The 22,536-nt window shown below is 44.8% G+C and overlaps 2 protein-coding genes and 1 long non-coding RNA gene across 4 annotated transcripts; 1 reads left to right on the top strand and 2 right to left on the bottom strand.

Annotated features, from left to right (window-relative positions):
• Window positions 1–1,375: 1,375 nt before the first annotated feature.
• LOC120966010 (protein FAR1-RELATED SEQUENCE 5-like) lies at window positions 1,376–3,387 on the bottom strand. Of its 2 annotated transcripts, XR_012188283.1 has the most exons (3): window positions 2,341–3,387; window positions 1,883–2,259; window positions 1,376–1,807 (listed from the first exon to the last, which is right to left on the bottom strand). XR_012188283.1 is itself a non-coding variant. In XM_073502653.1 (2 exons), exons 1-2 carry the CDS (start codon window positions 3,369–3,371, stop codon window positions 1,965–1,967), a joined length of 1,326 nt encoding a protein of 441 aa, XP_073358754.1. In that variant the 5' UTR covers window positions 3,372–3,387; the 3' UTR covers window positions 1,376–1,964. The 2 variants fall into 2 exon arrangements, 1 of the variants encoding a protein (XP_073358754.1); XM_073502653.1 differs by having other exon boundaries at window positions 1,376–2,259.
• A 2,624-nt stretch (window positions 3,388–6,011) lies between these two features.
• Window positions 6,012–7,942, top strand: LOC109753060 (uncharacterized). The gene is made up of 3 exons (XM_073500736.1): window positions 6,012–6,245; window positions 6,442–7,148; window positions 7,321–7,942. Exons 1-3 carry the CDS (start codon window positions 6,059–6,061, stop codon window positions 7,837–7,839), a joined length of 1,413 nt encoding a protein of 470 aa, XP_073356837.1. The 5' UTR covers window positions 6,012–6,058; the 3' UTR covers window positions 7,840–7,942.
• An 8,711-nt stretch (window positions 7,943–16,653) lies between these two features.
• LOC120966718 (uncharacterized) lies at window positions 16,654–22,156 on the bottom strand. Its single transcript, XR_006665745.2, has 4 exons — window positions 20,779–22,156; window positions 19,827–20,012; window positions 19,567–19,642; window positions 16,654–16,891 (listed from the first exon to the last, which is right to left on the bottom strand). It is a non-coding gene; the product is annotated as an uncharacterized lncRNA (long non-coding RNA).
• Between the last annotated feature and the right edge of the window lie 380 nt (window positions 22,157–22,536).

The raw sequence follows: 22,536 nt of genomic DNA, 5'->3' as shown, positions 1-22,536 counted from the left end.
AAAAACATTGTACCAAGATGGAATTCATACCTCAAATTCCCCAGCAAGGTTCTTGCTGGGGTTGCTGTAGACACACTTTGGCACTTCATTTGTACTAGCAGCAACATTCTTTGAGGTTTTCTAAAAATAAAAAATGGTTAGCATACATTCTCTGACATGAAGACAGTTAGAAATGTTGTGACATACCTTGATATTATTATCAACTCTCTGACCCTCATTAAAGTCCTTTCCTATGCCAAATCGATGATCCTATTAATGGAAAAAATGTTAGTCATGCACGAAGGATGTATTACAAAAAAAAAACAAATGCATAGGACTTTGTAGGTTGATGTGAAACCTTGTGCACTGGCTTCCAAGGGCGCCTGAGGTCCTCAACCATCTGCAAAAAAATTTATATTATGAGCAATTTTGCAAAAACTGAGCAGATGACAACTAGTAACAGTAAGCATATACCTGTCCTACTCCTACGTAGTTCTGCGATATTATTTTGTCCACCTTTCCAGCCTTTGCTTCGTCCCAGTATTGGATCAATGGTTTATCTCGTTGAAGATAGGAAATGGTGCAATCAATATGGTCGACTCGGAATTTCTCATAGAACCAAGTCTGCAAGAGAATTAAAAAGAATACATAAGTGACCAATTAAAGAATATCATAGGAAATAATGAGTTCGTACTACCTGCAGTAGTGGGAGGTTCCCCTCCAAGTTCGCGGCACCGTTCACAAACTTCCTCACACTTGACATTAAGTGGTCGAGAGATAGTTTAGCATAATTTATGGATTTTATACTAGGTATGTCCACAACAATTCCCAAATATTTGGGATCAACATAGGGTTGTGTCGCTGGGCAAACCAACTTGCCAATGGTGTACAAGACGTAAGGCTTCACAAACCGTGGCCTCTCTTCGCCGATCATCTGCTTTCGAAGACCTGAAAAGGTTGTTTGTCAAGAATTGTAAGTATTGTAATTATGAAATTTGTTCCATTATCAGACGAAAAAATAGTTCTGAAAATATCATATACCTTTCAAGGTCAGTTTGTTATCTTCAGGATCCTTTAAATCAAGCCATAGGTCCTGCACTTCTTTGAACGGAGGAGGGACATAGTCCCTCCCCATGCTAGGCAGGCCTGTGATGTGTTCTACGTCTTGCAAGGTTATTCTCATAGGTACCCCGCGTATTACAAACGCGTCAACTTGTGAATCGTATGTGCTAGCAATCTCTTGGCACAAAACTCTCCTAACGTTCATTGCGGGAGTCTTCAGAGTTTCGCGAATTGTCGTTTGACTAGCTATGACATACTGTTCCCCAGTTAACGACTGGACAAACTCTGAGTACCCGTGCATTGATACAACCTGGGTACCCTGTATGTGCAAAGATTATTTTCAGTGACAAGGCAACAAAAATAAGAGATTTATTGTGAAGAAATAATTAAGCTAATCATTTAGGCTGTTTATTTGGCTTCTTAATTTAAGACGTGCAAGGCTGATGTAATGATTTGATTAATGTAAACAGGAGGAAATCGGGACTGATCTACATAAGAGGCGTCATGTGCACCTGACTTTATTTGAATCTAACAATAAGCGAGATTTGTACACGAGTTGATGTACGGGTTCAATGATATATGTATACCTTCTTTGCCGACGAGTGTGGGGGCTTCGGTGCACCTGACTTTGTCGATGAAGTAAAAAAGTGAATGTATAACACTTGTGACCAACAATTCGATAGAATAATGGCAAACAGAAAGTGGCTTCATTGTCATCTTTTCTTTGTCCCCCTTGTCTGTCTACTTAGACTTTCCAGCCGTTTTCCTGTACAAACTCAAATAAATTAACATGGTATCGACACAGGGTTCAACATGTACTTCTGAAAATGCATAAACTTACTTGAAAGGTCTTTTGTTCTTAGCACACACTTCGTCATTGTTCTCTTTTCTCTTTCTCCCCCGAGTCATCATACTAACTTCAGTCACCTTTGCTGAAGCTTTCCTGTGTAGTGCAAAACATTGTTTAAATTGCACATATTAGCATGCTTCAACAACAGTTCGACTTGCACAAGTACAGTAGACAAGATACATGAATTTTTTTTAAAACTTACTTCACCGGTTTCCTCTTCTTCTTCTTCTTCTTCTTCTTCTGCTTCTTCTTCTTCTTCTTCTTCTGCTCCTCCTCCTCCTCCTCCTCCTCCTCCTCCTTCTCCTGCTTCTTCTACAGTATTGTTCACTTTTTTCTTCCTCCCCCTACTCAACTGACCATGAACTTTCCTGCAAAAAGTAAACCATATTGACAGGCTGCAACCAAGAAATGAACATATGCAGTACACATCAAAATGACCAAACACTTACTTCAATGTTTTCTTTTTTGCTTGCAAATTCTCCAGGAATGGCTTCAACCTCTTATTCGATTCTTTGGCTGGTCTGCCTTTGGGATTTATTATTGGTTTAGGGTCTTGGACTTGATCTGTAAACCATTGCCGCGCCCCAGAAAAATAAGCCGGCATAGGAACAAATGATGGCGTGCCAGTATTCCCATCATTTTTGTTGCCCTCGTCCAATATGCTCCTCAGGTACTCCATCACCTTTTCTGACTGCATTTCACTAGCTGAGGCCGTGAATAAAGCCTCACTAGCCATATTGCGCAGTTCATGGTACTTATCCATCTGTTCTGACCATACATGTGTATTGGCACTCCTCACAGAACTGAAAGCAGGCTTGGCTTGCATTGTCCATCTAGCCTTCACACAACATGCGGGGATGGTGCATATCCCATTGTACTTCAAAACGCAAAATATATGAGCACATGGAAAATCCTCGCTTTCCATCTTCCTACATCCACAATATGCACTTTCCATCTTAGATCCATCAAAAATACATGTGACATGGAACCTAACGTGCACCGACTCTTTGCGAGCAACTCCATAGCTAACCAAACCAGTGTCCTCTTCCACCTCAAGAACATTCCATCTTGATAAGTTGACAATCTCGTCCTTTACCTTACTGAACATAACAGGGGTATAAATAGATGAGGCACTTATCTCAAGTGGATCGGCAGTCAATCTAGTGAAGGAGATTGTGTGCGAAGCTACAGCGTCCAATGCTGCTTCATTCCTACGCAAAACTGACACACAGTGTTCAACGTGTTGCACGAGATCAACGAGTTTCATTCTCCTATTCAGGTGCACATGAAGCCTCGAGTTTAGAGACTCACTCCTCTGATTGCTCAACATCCCTAGGAAATACCTTCCCTTGTTATATGCTACAGACCACTTTTCTCTCAGCTCGTACATCCTGTGAATCCATGCATCTTTCTTTTTCCTTGTGATTCTGAATCTCTTCTTATAAGCCAACCAGCGTCTCTCAAACTCATGAACCTCCATGGCATAGTAAATAAATTTCCTAAATTCCTTAAACTTTTCCTTTCGGAGGTGAAGCACCATATTCTGCTCGATATGCCAGATGCACAGACGGTGATATGTGCTAGGCCAGACTGATGATATGGCTTTGGCCATTGAAACGTCGCCGTCTGTGATCGCTGAGATGGGATGCTTCTGGTGCATTGCCTCCAAAAAAACCTGAAGCAGCCACTCATATGAGTTAGCCGACTCGTCGGATACAAGACCAACCCCAAACACGACTGTGCTGCGGTGATGGTTCAGCCCCACAAATGGAACAAACGGCAACCTATATTTGTTTGACCGGTATGTGCTGTCAAACACCACCACACCACCAAATGCAACATAGTCCAAGCGAGATTGGGCGTCTGCCCAGAATATGTTCTGCAGATGCCCATCACTGTCTGTGGTGTATCTGTAAAAAAAATCTGGGTCTTTCATCTGTTGTGCTGTCATGTAGTTCAGCATAAATTGAGCATCGCTACCTTCTATCTTTTTCTTCTTCTCCAACGCGACATGGTTATACAGATCGCGAGATATAAATCCAACCTTGCCCAAACCACCAGCCTGCTTCTCCATCACATCCATTATCTGATGTGTGCGAAGTCCACCAACCGAGTACTCAATGACATCCGCCTTCTGTGGATCGGTCATGCCACGATGAGACCACAAGAAAGGTGACAACTCAGGATTTATGAATGGATGGCTATGTTGGTCAACAAAATTCTTTACAAACCACAACCCAGTGCTTGCTTGAAGCTCAACCTGCAAAAGAGCAGGACAACCACACCGAGAGAGTGCCCTTGGCGTCCTTTTCTTGTCGGTTTCATCAAAGTGCTTTACGTCACGATATCCTTGTTTGCAACACACAAACGTCCTCCGGTATGCATTTTCCTTGTTTCCCTTATATTTCAGATCGCCCTTTCTAACACCAAACCCTTTGTTCTTCGCATACCCTAAGTAGAACTTGTACGCTTCGTTCTCACTTTTAAATGTCTGCCTGACCATCGAGTCGTACTCCATAAATTCATCTATCGAGATGGCTTCGCCAGCCATGCCGATATCCTGCCATAAGAAACAGCAAAACCTGTTACATATTTACATGAAAGAAAATACGCTGCAACTAAAACATATTAATTATACATTGTCATCGATTATCATCTGTAACTGAACCAATAATCTCTGACATCCTTACTAATTTTCTGAGCAGCCAAGAATCCTACTGGCCATAGTATTTAACCCATCGTTTTCATGTTCTAAGAAATCTGTATTATGTTCTTGTAAGAAGTAACATGCATCCCACAATATCAAACTCATAATCTGAGAGTTCTCACACACACTACTATTCCTTGCTAGGAAAAATGAGAAGAACTAGGAACCTCTCACACACTACTAATCCAGCATCCACACGGACAGAAAACCCAGCAGCCATTTTCGGATTCGTATTGCGTGCACAGCCAGCATCCATGTGCGCCCAGCTATGGTGTTTGGGGAGCATCAGAGGCAACGTACCTATGCGAGGGATCTCAACCACGACGCGCGGAGGAACCGATCTCGGGCGCCGTCCGAAGATCCTTCGATGGAGAGAGAGGGCCGCCGGGCGGCGCGGGCCGGCTGCGCCGTTGAAGATCTTGGGGCCCCGTCCAAGATCTTGCGGCAGCGCCCGCAGGGCGGGAGACGGAGCGGCCGCCCCAGTGCGACTCAGGAAACGGTGACCGATGGGCGGGGGAAGGAGCGACCGCAGGGCGGGGGAAGGAGCGGCGGCCCCTGTGCGACTCAGGCGACGGCGGCAGAAAAATGAAGAACGCACGAGATAGGGCAACGCACGAGATAGGGCAATTCTATTCCAGCTGTGATTACTTACGTTATTAATCACAGCAATTACCCATATTATTAATTAATAACATTATCATTAAGAAAGGACTAATCTACCCTTACAACCAATTACTAAAATGTCCTCAAGAGAAAAAAACAGGGATCAATAATGACCATTGGATCAACTATATACTACGCACTATTTACAGGAGTATGATGCACCGTAAAATATCTCAAAGAAAAGGAAGGTGTGTGAAGCGGTGAGAAGGATTCGTAGCCATTGAAGCCCGTCTTTGTTAACTGAAGATAGGAGACTTCAGATAGGTGGGCGAACATCTTCAGAACCTGACACTCCGCCGGCAACCCCTACGAACCCCACCACCTCTGCCGTCCGCCGCCGGCCACCCACCAGTCTCAGTCGGCCTCCTTCCCCCGACAACCCTCTCCACTCCATCCCTACCATCCGCCGTCTGGGTTCAAAGGTCCAGGGAATCTGAAGGTAACCTCGTTAGGTATGGCTGCGTTTTGGGAGAAAGAAAATCTCAAGGGAGACGGAGGCGGATTATCGATAAATTAAGTTGGTGTCCCCGATTTGATTTTCACCGGCTATTAATCTGCTTTGTCAGGAGCAGAGGGGAAATTTTTACCAAGGCCAGATCAGGCGTCCAGCGATTGTTGATCCGATCAGCCATGACGAACGGGTGCTTTAGTCGCAAAAAGAAGAAGAACAAAACTGGTCGGCGCAGACGCAATGTAAGTGCTGTTTCTATTGTGCTATTGTGCTTGATTGATGTTTGTCCATCACGTTGGATTCATCATCAAAAGTCTGATTATTTGTGGTTTTCCAGCTAGATGCGATGCACAAAGCAACTCACAACAAAGATGCTGCTGGCAGCGAAGCAGACGGAGACAGGCTTACCAAGCTGCCTGATGACCTTCTGCTCAACATTCTGGAGAGGGTGGACACGCTCGATGCAATAAGGGCCTGCGTCCTCTCGAAGCGAATGATGAAGCTCCCCACCATGCTCTCGCACTTCTTCCTAAGTGCTGGTTCCTTTCCAGGTTAACCATGATAAAGCTCGTGTTTTCGGCCCCAGTGAAGAGCTCCAGACCAACCGTGCCGTGGCTCATGTGATGGATAACATCCTGTGCCGTGGCTCGAAGCGAATGATGAAGCTCCCAACCATGCTCTCACACTTCTTCCTAAGTATTAACTCCATTCCAGGTCAATACGACAGAGCTCGTGTTTTCTACCTCAGTGACTTTCTCAGAATCAACAGCGCTGTGGCTCATGTAACGGATACCATCTTGAGCACAAGGAGCCCCGAGATCACCATCATCCAACTCAAAATCAGATTCATCTTGACGCAATCAGACTGTTCCAGAATCGCCAAATCTGTTGCTCGCGCCATGGCAACACACAAGGTTGGCGCGGCTGAGTTTGAGATCATACCGGAGAAGTTTTCCAAGTGCTCCCCTGCTGATCTCCTCGTCCATGCGAAGCAGTTCAATGATTTTTTCGGTGCTTGTCCGGATGCATTTGCTGGCCTCACCCGTCTGTGGCTGAACAATATGAGGTTCGGTGAACTGGACATACACAACATCCTCAGCACTTGCAAGCTCTTGGAGTCTTTGCGTTTATCCCATTGTGACTCGGGGTTCAATTCTATGCTGCAGCTAGAACATGCTCAACTTACTGAGCTCGAGGTCGAGTTTGGGAAATTTGAGGCAGTAGAGCTCACTTGCCTGCCAAAACTCCAGCTGGTGGGCTATAAGAATTGGTTCAACTCTCATAAATATCCCCTGTATTTTGGTTTTGTACGACAGCTTTCAAAGCTGAGGCTTGCTAAATCTGGCTCCTGTTCGACTGGGACTCTTATGTTCAGTCAGTTCCTTGGTAATGTTCCTTCCATAAGCGATCTGCATCTGGATTTTCAAAGTGAAAAGGTACTACTAATTAGTCATTTGAATCGTACCTGTCCATTGTCACTCTACATATGATGATGGTATATGCAACAACAACAATAGTAGCTTATGTTGTTGGTCTTCTCCGCCAGTAGTGGATGTGATTTATATGCAGCTTGCACTCAGGTTGTAAATTGTTTTTTTGTTTTCCCAGATTTGGGTTCTGCCAGAAAGCCCGAAGCTGCTGAGGCCTGTGCTCAGCAACCTACAGCACGTGAATCTGGACCATCTTCCTGAAGGATGTGATTTAGCTTGGACAATGTTTATTCTTGAAGCTGCACCATCCCTAAAAGAGTTGTGCATCACAGTATGGGATCATTGGTGCGTAATGGCGAGAGACGAAGAGTTTCGGAAGAGAAATGGTTACTGTGAAAAGGCAGACGTGGAGTGGAAGCCACATGCCCCTGATTTCAAGCACAAGAATCTGGTTAAGCTCACCATCTATGGCTTCCAACCTGACGGCATCTTTGTGCGATTCATCAGGTGTGTCATGGAACATGCAGTTAATATGGCGGAGATACCTCTGCATGACAGGAAGGTATGCCTGCGCTGTGGTGACTTGGATCCCAAGATGAAGTGCCCATCAAGATATCCACGGAACGCAGATGAGCGCATGCAGATCATTGAAGAATTGGGGATGTCTTTGCCTGCTATGGTTCGTTTCCTGTCGTAATTGAAAAAAAAAGAGATGTGTGACATAGTACTTGGTAGTTTGTAAGTCCTCTGTTCTATGGTCTGTTGTTGGAAGGAGTTCAGGAACTCCACAATTCAGTAGACATTGCGCTTGTACACTTGCTTTCTCTTAAATTGAAGCTATGGGCCTAATGGAGAAAATATTTAGTAAATTTTCTGATATTTGTGAATGCTTCCTTTGGGATAAGTTCACTGATACCTGGCTCTGTTTAGAGGTTAAAGCGGAGTGCTCTTGATGTGTTGGAACAAGTTGACATGCTCACTTCATCTTTATGCATATCAGTGTAGAAATAATAGTGGGATAATGCATTGTAATGATTTACGCTTTGATGTCTAAATTCCATCTTTAAGGAGGAAAAACGTGCAAGATCAGATATTTGTTTTTACACATCAACTTTTGTGTTACAAACTGAAACTAATAACTACAAGAGAAGCTCAGGTCCGGCAAATTAGTTACATCAGATATTCCTAAATATCCAAAGTTAACTAGGACTGCCTAGTGCCTACTGAACCAACAGCTAGAAAATCTGCGAGCCCCGTCGCGTCGCCACTTCCCAGACCAGCCGCGTCGCGCTCACATCCTGGTCTCTTATTTTTCAACCAGCACGAAGCCACGGGCTCAGAACTCTTCCTTAATCTCCCTGCAAAACTGCAGGCCCACCCTACTATATTCATTCTAATGCTTCTCACAGTTTTTTTACTTGGTTGGGGCAGATTCTTTTTTGAGAAAGCATCAACTTACATCCCAGCAGCTACGTGTGATGGACCGACGCCGCTGCTGCAACCCAAACATACTTCAAAATTTCAAACATTGTGGCTGCTGGGATGCGGCAAGGCACGTGTCCCCACACCTTTCATCACCACAGCAAAAGAGGGTGTGTCCCGCTTAGTAAAATTCATTTCACAGTAAAAGCAAGGTGCAAGCATTTATCACGAATAACACTTATCTGCATTTGCCAAAAAATACTTCACACTAACGTCAAGAGTACTCCTTATCCTCCTTCACACTAACGTCAGGAGTATCTGAGAAGGTTCACTAGTGACAATTAATCGATGCATATTGTTGTTCCTGCCAACTTCAGCTTGCAGCTCAAGAGCAGTATTTTTGCCATGTTAAAAATTGCCCTAACCTCGGGAACTGAATCTGGACGTGCGAAGACAGCATCCCCTTGTTGAGTTTGTAGCTAAGCTAAGCGACGACTTCTCCTTCAATGTCCACTCCTGAAGCGTGTGCTTGCAATCCTCACACACTGGACTCCTATAAAGTTTTATATCCTCCAGATTCACCGCTACTTTGATGATATTCCTGACAAAGCACACGATGTTGTCTTCTGCTTGAAACCTCCCGTAGATTCTGAGCTCGGAAAGGTTGTGGTGCTTGAAATCAGATGCAGATGGTTCCCACTCTAGTCCCATGTCCTTCCCCTCGCTAAACGCATACTTTTTCCTCTGCTCCCCCGTTACCATTTCACATAAATGATCCCGCACCTGCATTTGGTAAGGTAAAAAAAATCCTAAGTGGACACAGCAAGTTTGAACTTCAAAATGAGAGAATAAAATTGAGGACCGAATAATCGGTACAAGAGTTCACCAAGATGCGTAGTTTCTCAAGGGTGGGTGCCCCTCGGAGTATAAACAATGTCCAAGTCAGATCACATTCTTCAGAAATGTTAAGCAAATTCACAAGCTTTAGTTTGTGGAACACCGGTAACAATTGTCTTCGACCTTCCGGTTTGACCCAAATCTACAAAAGAAGGACATAATGCAGTGTTATGTTAACCAAAAATAGTGATTATTGTTAGATGTGTATAGTCTCTTTTCGTCATATCCCCATTGTACGAGGGGTTTTATGCACTTTACCACACATGTATATGTAATGGCCTTTGGCCCTCAATAAAGCTCAGTTGCTCATTATCCAACATGGTATCAGATGCTAGGTTAGCCCCCTCCTCCCGCACGCTGCAACTCCGTGCGCCCCGTCCCTAGTGCGGCCGCCCCCGTCTCCGGTCATCTCCGGCCATCTCCGGCCGTCTCCCCTCTGGTCTGGCCCAGAGTTGCCTTCTCTCCGTCGTGCCGGCCTTCCTCTCTGCCGAATGGGCTGAGCCCCGCTGCATCCGCCACCGCTCAAGCCTTGCCAAGCGCTGGCTCCCTCGTCCCGCTCCTCTCCCTGCTTCGGGTGCATCCCCTCCTGCTCTGGCCGCCCCCGGCCCCTCGTCCTCTTCTCCGGCCGGCTGTGGGCGCTGCTCTGGCCGCCCCCGACCCCTCGTCCTCTTCTTCGGCCGGCTGCGGGTGTTGGAAATATGCCCTAGAGGCAATAATAAAATGGTTATTATTATATTTCCTTGTTCATGATAATTGTCTATTGTTCATGCTATAATTGTGTTATCCGGAAATCGTAATACATGTGTGAATACATAGACCACAACATGTCCCTAGTGAGCCTCTAGTTGACTAGCTCGTTGATCAACAGATAGTCATGGTTTTCTGACTATGGACATTGGATGTCATTGATAACGAGATCACATCATTAGGAGAATGATGTGATGGACAAGACCCAATCCTAAGCATAGCACAAAGATCATGTAGTTCGTTTGCTAGAGCTTTTCCAATGTCAAGTATCATTTCCTTAGACCATGAGGTCGTGTAACTCCCGAATGCCGTAGGAGTGCTTTGGGTGTACCAAACGTCACAACGTAACTGGGTGACTATAAAGATACACTACAGGTATCTCTGAAAGTGTTTGTTGGGTTGACACGGATCGAGACCGGGATTTGTCACTCCGTATGATGGAGAGGTATCTCTAGGCCCACTCGGTAATGCATCATCATAATGAGCTCAAAGTGACCAAGTGGTTGGTCACGGGATCATGCATTACGGTACGAGTAAAGTGACTTGCCGGTAACGAGATTGAACGAGGTATTGGGATACCGACGATCGAATCTCGGGCAAGTAACGTACCGATTGACAAAGGGAATTGTATACGGGATTGATTGAATCCTCGACATCGTGGTTCATCCGATGAGATCATCGTGGAACATGTGGGAGCCAACATGGGTATCCAGATCCCGCTGTTGGTTATTGACCGGAGAGTCGTCTCGGTCATGTTTGCATGTCTCCCGAACCCGTAGGGTCTACACACTTAAGGTTCGGTGACGCTAGGGTTGTAGAGATATTAGTATGCGGTAACCCGAAAGTTGTTCGGAGTCCCGGATGAGATCCCGGACGTCACGAGGAGTTCCGAAATGGTTCGGAGGTAAAGAATTGTATATAGGAAGTCCAGTTTCGGCCACCGGGAAAGTTTCAGGGGTCACCGGTATTGTACCAGGACCACCGGAAGGGTCCCTGGGGCCATCGGGTGGGGCCACCTATCCCGGAGGGCCCCATGGGCTGAAGTGGGAGGGGAACCAGCCCCTGGTGGGCTGGTGCGCCCCCCTTGGGCCTCCCCTGCGCCTAGGGTTGGAAACCCTAGGGGTGGGGGCGCCCCCCACTTGGCTTGGGGGGGAAGCCAACCCCCTTGGCCGCCGCCCCCCTTGGAGATCAGATCTCCTAGGGCCGGCGCCCCCCCAGGGGGCCTATATATAGGAGGGGGAGGGAGGGCAGCCGCACCACAGCCCCTGGCGCCTCCCTCTCCCTCTCGCTGAGCTTGGCGAAGCCCTGCCGAGGTCCCCGCTACTTCCACCACCACGCCGTCGTGCTGCTGGATCTCCATCAACCTCTTCCTCCCCCTTGCTGGATCAAGGAGGAGACGTCTTCCCCAACCGTACGTGTGTTGAACGCGGAGGTGTCGTCCGTTCGGCGCTCGGTCATCGGTGATTTGGATCACGACGAGTACGACTCCATCAACCCCGTTCACTTGAACGCTTTCGCTCGCGATCTACAAGGGTATGTAGATGCACTCTTTTCCCTCTCGTTGCTAGAAGACTCCATAGATTGTTCTTGGTGATGCGTAGAAAATTTTAATTTCTGCAACGATCCCCAACAGCGGGCGCTGCTACCTTCGGGCGCCCTCCCCTTCGCTCGCTCTCCTCTGGATCTGCTGGTCCTCGATCCAGATCGGGCCTGGGTCGCCCGCTCGATCCCCCTCGCTCGGTCTCTGGCCTTGTGAGAGTTCTCCCCGATCCAGATCGGGCCTACAGTAGCAGTTGACTAAAAAAAGGGCTCCTTATGTCTTCTTCAGGCTTTGTTGCTGTCCCTCGGTGCTCGGTGATCTTCGATGGCACCAACTATGCTGAGTTTGTGGGCTTCATGCGTATCCATATGCGCGGTCTTCTTCTGTGGGGTGTTCTCTCTGGCGAGGTCCCCTGTCCGCCATGCCCTGTTGCGCCCGTGGCCCCAATACCCCCGGTGCCACCGGTCCTTGCTGCTGATGCTTCTCAGGCTGACCGGGATGCAGCCAAGGCTCTCGATGATGATGCCGTCGATGCTTATGATCAGCAGGTATTAGCCTATTCAGATGCTCTCACTGTGTACCGCGATGATCTGTTAGTGGATCAGAACATGCTGTTAGCAAGTCTAAATTTACTCAAGGCCTTGCTGTTAATGCATCTTTAACTGAATTTACTCAAGGCCTCTATTTAACTGAATTTCCCTTACTGTTAACTGATCTCCAGATTGTGGAGCAGTAAGGAACATCATGGAGTAATCCTGTTAATTGTCCCTGTGTACTGTCTGTCTAATTGTCTAATTATTCACATCATGGAGTAATCTTGTTAATTGTCCCTGTGTACAATCCTGTTGATTGTGGAGCAGTAAGGAACATCATGGAATTTTTATGACCTGGACTTATCATGTGTGAATAAAATTAGGAACAGTACAGTACAGGTTCTTCAGACCATGTTGATCAACAAAGTTATTGCCAAAAAAGTTGATACACATGTTGATCTATAGAGCTCTGTGTTTTTCTAATTTTCTGTTGTTGATCAGATCCATGTTGTCCAAAATTGCAAAGTACAGCTACAAGTCCAAACCTGAACATTTTCAGAACCTGAACATTTTCAGAACCTGAACATTTATAGAACTTGAACATTTTCAGTTAGTAATAATTCCAGTTGCCAAAATGACAAGGTTTCATCAGTGGTGACCATATAGTGTCTATGCAAACAAAAGAAAAGGAATGGAGTTCTAACGTAGAGACATGATAATACCTTTAGTGCTTTGACTTTTCTCCCACAATCCCTATTAGTGATGATATTTAAAAATTAAGCAGGATGTGTCATATTGCTCATCCGTGATTCAGAAGCTTCTTGTTTAATATATCTTACCCTTGCTTCATAATTTTAAGCTTCTTAGAAGTATGTTGACCACCATTCGCAACTATGGTAACATAAAAACACGACATCCATCCCCATGTTAGGAGCTATTTAAGCTTTCTCTCAAAATACATGAAGAGCAGATGTTTTATCATGTACTCCCTCCGTTCCTAAATATTTGTCTTTTTAAAGATTTCAAATGGACAACCACATATGGATGTATATAGACATATCTTAGAGTGTAGATTCACACACTTTGCTCCGTATGTAGTCACTTGTTGAAATCTCTAGAAAGACAAATATTTAGGAACAGAGGGAGTATGACATAGGCTACAAGTGCACCATGTACATAAAGAAGATTGGGCAGCCTCCGCTTCTTCGGGCGGAACCCCAGGCTGAGGACTTACACGGAATGCTGGCAAGATATCACCCCAAGCAACAATAAACGGGGAGCATGGACAATGAATTAACCTTTATAGCAGAAGTATGTGGATTGGTTGTATTTTGGGAAGTCTTGTATCTTAGGTTCTTATGTTTGTTCTTGTTAGCTTTATTAGTCCACGCTTCACTGCCATCATATGGCAATTGTCTGTCAAAATGAACAGTTGATGCATAATTCACATTCTTCCTCCCCAAGCACTCACCATGTAATGAAATTTGATCATCTTGGTGAGGAGTTTGTGTCTCCACTTGAAACATCTGTAACAAAATGTAGAAGGCTAAAAGCATCAGTAATAGCATGAGATTCAGTGCTACCGATTTTCTGCAATTATTAACTCTTTTAAACATATTTCCACAAGAAATATAAAGTGTTGACGACAAAAGGTTAAAAAAAATGGCTACAGAAATCCTTGGCATCCATGCAGTACAGAACTTCAGACCGTAAACTGAAGGTAACCAGATAATGAGACAGAACTTTAGAGTTTTTCATACAGTGGTAAAACTGTTGAAGACCTCCGCGGACAGCAATTTGGGGCACGGAAGTGAAGCCTTATGTCACACTGCTGGATAGGACCACCAGCACGGTAGTGCACCAGCGTGCCAGATCATGATAAGGAGGCAGCTCCGAAGTAGCGGTTCTGAAGTTACACCTGACGAAACTGAAGAAACGTGCAACACTGCCAAGCCTGAAGCTGAAGCTGGGGGAAAGGCGTCTCTGCCTAGTTGACGAGGTCTGGAGTTGTTGGGGTGGGGTCTCGGTGTCAGTGTGAGTGGGCATGGTTATAAGCCCGGGTTTGTAACCAATCAAAATTATCAATGAAGAAATAAGTTTCTTTCTTCTACTCCCCCAAGTCTTGTCTCTCTTCCGATCCCTGTTGTTCTTCACCAGATCCGTTACATACCCATATATACAAGAGAGAGGGTAAGCTCAACTGGTGCTCCAGAGGGAGTCAGGGAGAGACCAAATGAAATTTCTTAACCCTAGTGAGCATGGTACAGAAGAGGGCGAGAGAGGGAGAGAGAGAGAGACGCCTGGGTCGGGGGAAGATCAGAGATCAGTACTATGAGCTCATCGAATACGGTGACTTTCCGAGGTTTTGTCTGCAAATGAACCAGCCGCACATCTTCTGAACTGCATCATGTCCCTCTCTTTTGCATCAAACGGTCCATAAATCGCTGGTGCAGCGGGTACACTGGTTTACTCGTTTCACAGGATACCCTCTCGGCCTTGGTAGGTAATCAGGTGCCTCTCTTGTTGATTCTGGCAGTTCTCGCAGCTTTCTAATCAAGAGTTTGTCGACAAACTAAATCTATAAGTTACTTCCAGGCCAACGGTGCAGGTCAAAGTAGCTAATGGTGACATACTAACCAGCTCAACTGAACTTTCCCAGATAACATGGTTGATTGGGTAGTTCTGATGCCGTTCTGGGAATTGACTAGTTGGTCCAATACAGTCCTGAAATGTAATTGGGTAGACAAAGTGGAATCGGTTTGATTATGAGGGCAATTCAGTGAGACTTCAAGTAGTAGTGTCTTCTCCCCTCAGCATACTCACAGAGGCCACTTTAGAGCAAATTGACACTTTGTACAAAGGGAATGAGCTGTGGGCCACAGCTCTGCTGCTGCCCCACACTACTGAAGTTCAGTCTGAAGTTCCTTCCCTGGTTCAGAATCAGCTAATCAAATACGAGGATATTTTCTCTGAACCAAATACACTGCCTTCTCATAGGCAATTTGATCACGAAAGCGGCCACCATCAAAAACAAGTTTCCATTCCCATTTGGAAGAACTTTTGGATGAACTAACAGGAGCCGCTTACTTTTCTAAACTGGGTCTAAGAAGTGGTTACACCAGATCAGAATGAATGCTAGAAGCTGATGAACAGAAAACAACATTTAAAACCCAACATGGTCACTTTCAGTTCCGAGTTATGCCTTTTGGCTTAACAAATGCCCCGGGTACTTCTCAGTGTTTGACGAATGCTATATTTGATCCATTCATGATGAAATTTGTTGTGCTAGTTTGCATGGATGACATCCTTATCTATAGTCCCAACCGAGCATGTTCAACATTTGGAGCAGGTGTTCTCTGTGCTGCAGCATAATCAGTTCTTTGCCATGGCAACCAAGTGTGTGTTTTCTGTTTCTCAATTGGAATACCTTGGGCGCATCTTCCTCACCAAGGTGTAACCAATGATCCACAAAAAACTGCAGCAATGCTCCAACGGCCCACCCCTGCAAATGTGACTCAACTAAGAGGGTTTTGGGATTAATAACAGGCCATTACAGAAAGTTTGCCCAGGGATATGACCTATTGGACAAACCTCTCACCTTGCTCTTACAAAAGAACAAGACGTTCATCTGGACGGCTGCTACACAATAAGCTTTTGAGCTGCTCAAAAAGGCAATGGCATCTACACCTGTGCTCGCCCTACCAGACTTCACCAAACAGTGTCACTGAAACAGATCTGTGCTAGAGGAGTTAGGGCAGTTGTCTCTCAAGAGGGCCACCCAATTGCTTATTATAGCAGGCCTTAGGGATGCAAAATCAGAAACTATCTATCTATGAGAAAGAATTCCTTGCCATCATTATGGCCATTGATAAATGGAGATCCTATTTGGTCAGAGGACTATTTGTCATCAAGATTTATCATAAGAGTTTATGCCATCTGGCTGATCAATCTCTTTCTTTGGACTTACAAAAGAAGGCTATGACTAAGCTTATAGGACTGCGGTATCAGTTCCAGTATGAAAAAGGGAGTGGATAACAAAGCAACCGATGCACTCTCACATGTGGCCCAACAGTTGGATTTACAGGCCATTTCTGTAGTCCAACCTCTCTAGTTACAGGAGGTACTGAATTCCTATGCAACTGACAGCTCTGGACAGAAGGTGCTTCAGCAGTTGGCTTTGCACAATCCTGATGAAGATGGATTTTATCTAGTGGATGGCATTGTTTGGAAAGAGGGCAAGATATGTGTTGGTGCTAATGCAGCTTTGCAGACTAAACTTTTTTTTTTTTTTGAAAAGGGAAAAGACCCCGGCCTCTGCATCATCATGATGCACACAACCAATTTTATTAAAAGGAAATAAATAGGTCTGAAACGTACATAGTATCAACTAAAACGGCAAAAAGAAAAAGAAAACACCACAAATAGTGGGTACAAACGAAAGATTACATGACTTAACCACATAATCTATTAGTGGCATGCCAGCCAAACCGGTTGAATAACGCCTGTGAAACCATCTCCAGACGGTTGCACCCAAAGGCCATGAGCCCCCCAGCGTCCCCACGCTGAAGTGATGACCACATACGGATCGATGCGGTGGCTCTGAAGATAACCTGCAAAAAGTTAATAGAGCGAGACCTGTTAAAAACACAGTCATTCCGGCAATTCCAAATTGCCCAAAGTAAGGCACAAACCCCTACACGGATATGACCCTTAAGTATTTTGTTGATACCAACCAACCAGTTTCCAAACAAATTTGGGATACTTGTTGGTGGTGGCAAATTATATGCAACATGAAGCGTGCGCCAAATCAAAGTCGTGAAAGGGCAGGAAATAAAAAGATGTTGAATTGTTTCATCCTTATCACAAAAACAGCACTTCTTACATCCATTCCAGTTTCGCTTGGCCAAATTATCTTTGGTGAGGATCACCTCCCTCTGAACAAACCACTAAATGGGGGAGAATTTCACTTCCCCGGCCTCTGCACCAACTAGGGATGCATACGGCCATTTTAATATGAGTACCAAGATAAACATGGTCCTCAGAATTTTCTAAAATGAGTATCAAGATATTTTTTGATGAGTGGTTTCACCACACACCAAACTTGATCCTCAATAAATGGGGGAAAACCCCCTGTGCATCACCTGTCAATTCTAGGAATTGAACTCGGGTCGTTAGGCTGCACAACCGCATGCCCAACCACTGAGCCAAGGCTCTCTCTGCAAATTAAGATTTGTTCATGCATCTGCCCTAGGAGGCCACTCAGGCATTCAAAACACATTTCAACGAATTCAGAAACTCTTTGCTTGTACTGGGTTAAAAAGGGATGTCACTGAATTTGTAGAGCAATGAAGGCTAAACATTAACACTGCTAGACACCTAGCTTTTCTCTAGCCACTGCCAGTGCCGCAGGGTTCTGGCAAGACCTCTCTATGGATTTTATAGAAGGTCTGCTTAAATCCAATGGCCATTCAGTCATTTTTGTCGTGGTGAACAGATATACAAAACGTGCACACTTCTTTCCTCCGAAAAATCCATACACGGCTGCTAAAGTATCTCAAATATTCTTTGATATAGTCAAGTTACATGGTATACCCAGATCAATAGTATCAGATAGGGATAAGATTTATAAGTACATTTTTTCAAGATTTATAAGTACATTTTTTCAGTTAGCACTCAGCACAGCTTATCATCCCCAGTCTCATGGCCAGACAGCACGAGTCAATCAGACTCGTGAGATGTATTTGTGGTCTGCAGCCAATGCAACCCCCACAAAATGGTCTTCTTGGCTGCTCAAGGCTGGGTTTTCGTATAACTCTTCTCACCACCCCTCACTGGCTTGTTCCCCTTTCGGTACAGATCCTACTGCTGGTTTTCTACCTGCTTCTCCTACTGATGATAGTACTGAAGTTGGTGCTCTGCTGCAAGACAGAGCAGCTCACTCTGTTCCACTTCAACATTGAGAGTTCCAGGAAGGTGACCAAGTGTTCCTCGAACTCCAGCCCTATGCTCAGCATTCTGTCATTAGCAGGCCTTCCCCAAGTTGGCCTTTAAGTATTTTGGGCCATACAAGATCCTCTCCAAGGTTGGTCGAATTGGCTTACAAAACTGGACTTGGCAGATCATAGACCTGTCTTTGCGGATTTACCTCCTGGCCTCACCCTGGATTGCCTGCCGGTGGAACCGGAATTGATTCTGGAGCGTCGGTTGGACAAAAGGGACAATGTGCCTCTCCTTGAGGTGCTGGTGAGATGGACCCCGTTACCTGCAACAATGGCCAGGACCACTATGTGTTGCAGCAACGCTTTCCAAATGCTCCAGCTTGGGGGGCAAGCTGGACCTCAATCAGGCGGCAATGTACGCTGCTGGATGGGACAACCAGCAAGCCAGATCGTGGTAAGGAGGAGGAGAAAACAGGCAGCTCTGAGGGAGCGTTTCTGAAGATACTGTCAGGCCGGTTAGTCTGAATCTGCTCTGTTTCTCTGAAACTGTCAAAGCATCCTGTTCAGTAGTGTCGGATGCAAGGAGCGACGTCCATCTTCGAGCTGACAGTCAGTTGGGAATTTACCGCTTCGCCTCCCCGATATCCAATAGCAACCGATCTTCAATCTGACGGCTACCGCACATTCACCTGTAGTAGTTTGAATTTAGGAGTACCTTTTTCTTTTTGCCACTGAAGGCACCTCTCTCTCTTTTTACATGCTTGTAATGCTATAAAGCCGAGCCCCTGGATGGGAGAGGACTGAGATTTATGAATCGGGTTGTAGCCCTAGCCGCCGTGTTCCGGCTGGCCTAAACCTACCTCCTTAGTTCAAGTAGATCTTAGTGATTTGTCTCCACAAATTTGCTACTTTTACACTGAACTCCTGAAAGTTCTTCGTCAGACCTTAGATCGAGCCTGACAGATAGACTCTGACGAAACTGAAGAAACGTGCAGCGCTGTTGAACCTGAATCTGAAGCTAGGGGGATGGCTTTGACAGCTGTGAAGGAAATGTGCCTGGTTGACAAGGTCTGAAGTTGTTGGGGTGGGGTTTTTCTAATTTCTTAAATATGTGCCGTCCATGGCGTGGTTCAGTACAGTACTCTAGTAAGGTAGTATAAAGAGAGATGGAAGAAACAAACTATGTTCATTATTTGCTTGCACGTATATTGTCAGTCCATTTATGTGACAAACATAAGCAAAGAAAAACAAAAACGAAAAAAACAAAGTATATTCATCATGTTGTGAGATGTGTGCATAAAGCTTCTCTTCACCATTTTTTTTTTTGCGAATAAACTTCTCTTCACCTTATGATACATGAAAAGAGATTCCATGGACTCCCTGTATGCCAGCAGTGCACCAGCGGTACTGCGTAGAAAAACCCTAGAGAGAAAAAAAGAATCAGAAACGATGCTTGCCGAGTTAAATGTGAGCATGTTTCTAGTTGCGAAAACAGGGGTAATTGTGCCTACGGGTATATATCAGGACACTAAGCATGAGATGTCTTACAAAAAGAAAGTAATGAAACTAATAATCATCAACACTATAGAAAGTTGTGACAAATAACCTGTGAAAGATGATCACATGCTTTCAAGATGCCAAAGTCATTCAGCCTGTCAGGAGTAGGTGGTGCTTCAGTAAACACAGCAGAATCAGAAGCCTGAATGTTATATTCGAGAAATCGAACAGCATGATCCTGAATATGAGATCGAAGAGGATGTATAGACTGTTCCGTTTCTATGGATTCATTGCCCTGCAAATCCACAGATAATGTCAATCTCAGAGATCATAGACACTAAACATGATTTTGTGAGGGTGAAACTGTTAAAGAATTCCATTTTATTCAGTTTCTATAAAGATCCATGAATATACCGGTACTAGAGCGATACATGCGCGATGTCATGACAACGTATACACTACAAGCCGTGACAAAAGGTTGTCTCTACTAGCATACTTGAATCATTTTATTGCGTCACTTTAGCTGTTCAGCCAGTAGGTAGGAAAGCCTCAGCTGAACACCAAAAACTCATGACACCCTTTGCAGGGCTTCTAATGATAGATTTCTGCTTCTAAGAATGATTGCTTGGTCAAACTTGGCCAGACCATCAAAGGCAATCCAATTGCACATTTTGAGATGCAGCCGTAATTATCCATAGGCATTCCTGTTAATCAGACCATCAGATTAAACCAGGACAACAAGACTAACTCTAGAAAAAGAATAAATTGGACCATGGTCCCTAAACTAGCACTGAATTATCACTAAAATCCCTGAATCTGAAAATTAATTTGTCAGGTCACTAAATTTGCAACAGACACAAAACATGCTGATTGTGTCAATTTAGATCATTACAACTATTAAGTTCGCTACATTTGTTAACATACTGCTGGCTCTTCTCTAAGGATATACATGGAGATCGTTCACAAACTCTCCTGAGACCCATCTATTGTACAAAATTATCTTCACTCTTTCTAGAACACGATTAATATTAGAGGATAGAAATTAAATACACTAACAGTACCTTCTTATAAGACGAGCTTTTCTAAGGATAGATTCTTCGTCTTCATCTCTCCATATTTTTGAATCTCACTCTCCACATTAGACCCATCGGGTCTTAATGATGGTGTTAGAGTAGAATCAAGCGAAGTATTTGAAGCTGAGCCTACAATGATAGGATGGGCCATGACAACTGACAGTCCTCTCCAAACCTGGACTTCCCTTATTGTTCATAATGTGTCCCGGATATGGGCAGCTTGTATCCTTCTGTGCAACTGTCATCACAAATCTCCATTTCAACTTTCACACGAACAAATGGTACTAACTTCAGGTGGTACAGAACTGGAAATTTCGATCACAGAAGTAGGCCTGCTAAAACCTTCCAGTTGTACCCTCTGCACACGTTCTATTCCTTCTACCAATGAAATGGTACGCAAGCTTTGCGTATTCGCGAAAAAAAAAACCTTCCAGTTGTGCACGTTCCTCAACAGCCTTGCTAGAGAATACCACTGATGTTCAGATCTTCATGAGACTTTATATCAATTTTCAATGGAACTAGATTATTGTCATCTGCATGATTTCCGTTAGTACTGGTGATGTCTTGGATACATTGCATTTTGGTGCAAAGTGTCAGTTTGGACAGCACAGACAGGAATCATACTTTTGTTATCCAGTTTACCTACATGGACTTGGGCCATATCTTCATCCAGATGATCATTGCCAACCTTCTCATCAGCAGAGCAAGTTTCTGTCTCATCATGTGCAGATGCCCATTCTCACACTTTGGTCCTGCCAGGTTTAAACTTGGACACAGGATACACCAAGATCATCTGATTGTTTTCCCTTGGTTACAGCCCTTGCATCTGTTGGTTCAGAAACTGTAGCAGGAATCACAGGAGATGCAACAGAAGTCACATCAGCACTCTCCCTACATGGCTTTGACCTGTTGCATCGATCATATGCCTAACTCTTCACTCCAAGGCGTGTGACAAGCCAGAATCATCAAATTCTTTCTGCTGTGGCCATCAGAAAACCGCCTGAGTTGAGCTACAGTAGTTTTTCTGGATCCTTGCTTTATAATTTCGTCCTTCACAACACCATTGTTATCTCCAAAAAAAGCATAAGATTGTCTTCTGTGTTGGTTTCGTGACATGATGACTTCCTGATTTACTGCAACTCTCAACTGAATCTGCACGAGGTGATGCTGTTGCCATCAGAAGACTGCCTGAGTTGGGCTAAATTAGTTCTTCTGGATCCTTTCTTTACAATTATGTCCTTCACAACACCATTGTTTTTTTTAGTTCACAACAGCATTGTTATCTCCACCAAAAATCATAAGATTGTCTGCTGTGTTGGTTTAGTGACACGATGACTTCCTGGTTTGCCGCAACTCTCAGCTGAATCTACATGAGGTGATCCAGCAAATGCAAACTAACTTTAGCTTCACTACAATTGGAAGCACAAAAGAAGCTAAATCAACTTATGGTATGAGCTCAAATGCTACATCAGGAAGAAATCATTACCTTATCACATTGTGTTCAGCTGTGAGGGGAAGAGGACTGCAAAATGACTGATTCTACCTGGTCAAATTTGAAATCGAATGGGTTGCCACACTGTAAAATAATAGGAGTATGAACTCTAGTCCCCTCTCCTCTTCTCTCCCGCGACCGCGCCGCCCCCGCGGGCGGCCGGCCGCGCCCAGCCTTCTCCCCCGCGCGCCTCTCCCTCCCCCTTCCTCTCTGCCACCGTCGCCGGCGCCCGCTGTGGGCCTGGCCCGGGCGAC

This window comes from Aegilops tauschii, chromosome 6, assembly GCF_002575655.3.
Source record: "Aegilops tauschii subsp. strangulata cultivar AL8/78 chromosome 6, Aet v6.0, whole genome shotgun sequence".
Taxonomy (NCBI): domain Eukaryota; kingdom Viridiplantae; phylum Streptophyta; class Magnoliopsida; order Poales; family Poaceae; genus Aegilops; species Aegilops tauschii.
This window is presented reverse-complemented; position numbering and strand designations above follow the sequence as displayed.

Coding starts and splice junctions, on each gene's coding strand:
- LOC109753060 (XM_073500736.1), top strand. CDS start 6,059: ATGCACAAAGCAACTCACAACAAAGATGCTGCTGGCAGCGAAGCAGAC. Junction 6,246..6,441: donor GCTCTCGCACTTCTTCCTAA/GTGCTGGTTCCT, acceptor AATACGACAGAG/CTCGTGTTTTCTACCTCAGT. Junction 7,149..7,320: donor TGGATTTTCAAAGTGAAAAG/GTACTACTAATT, acceptor TTGTTTTCCCAG/ATTTGGGTTCTGCCAGAAAG.
- LOC120966010 (XM_073502653.1), bottom strand. CDS start 3,371: ATGGAGGTTCATGAGTTTGAGAGACGCTGGTTGGCTTATAAGAAGAGA. Junction 2,260..2,340: donor GCAAAAAAGAAAACATTGAA/GTAAGTGTTTGG, acceptor TACTTTTTGCAG/GAAAGTTCATGGTCAGTTGA.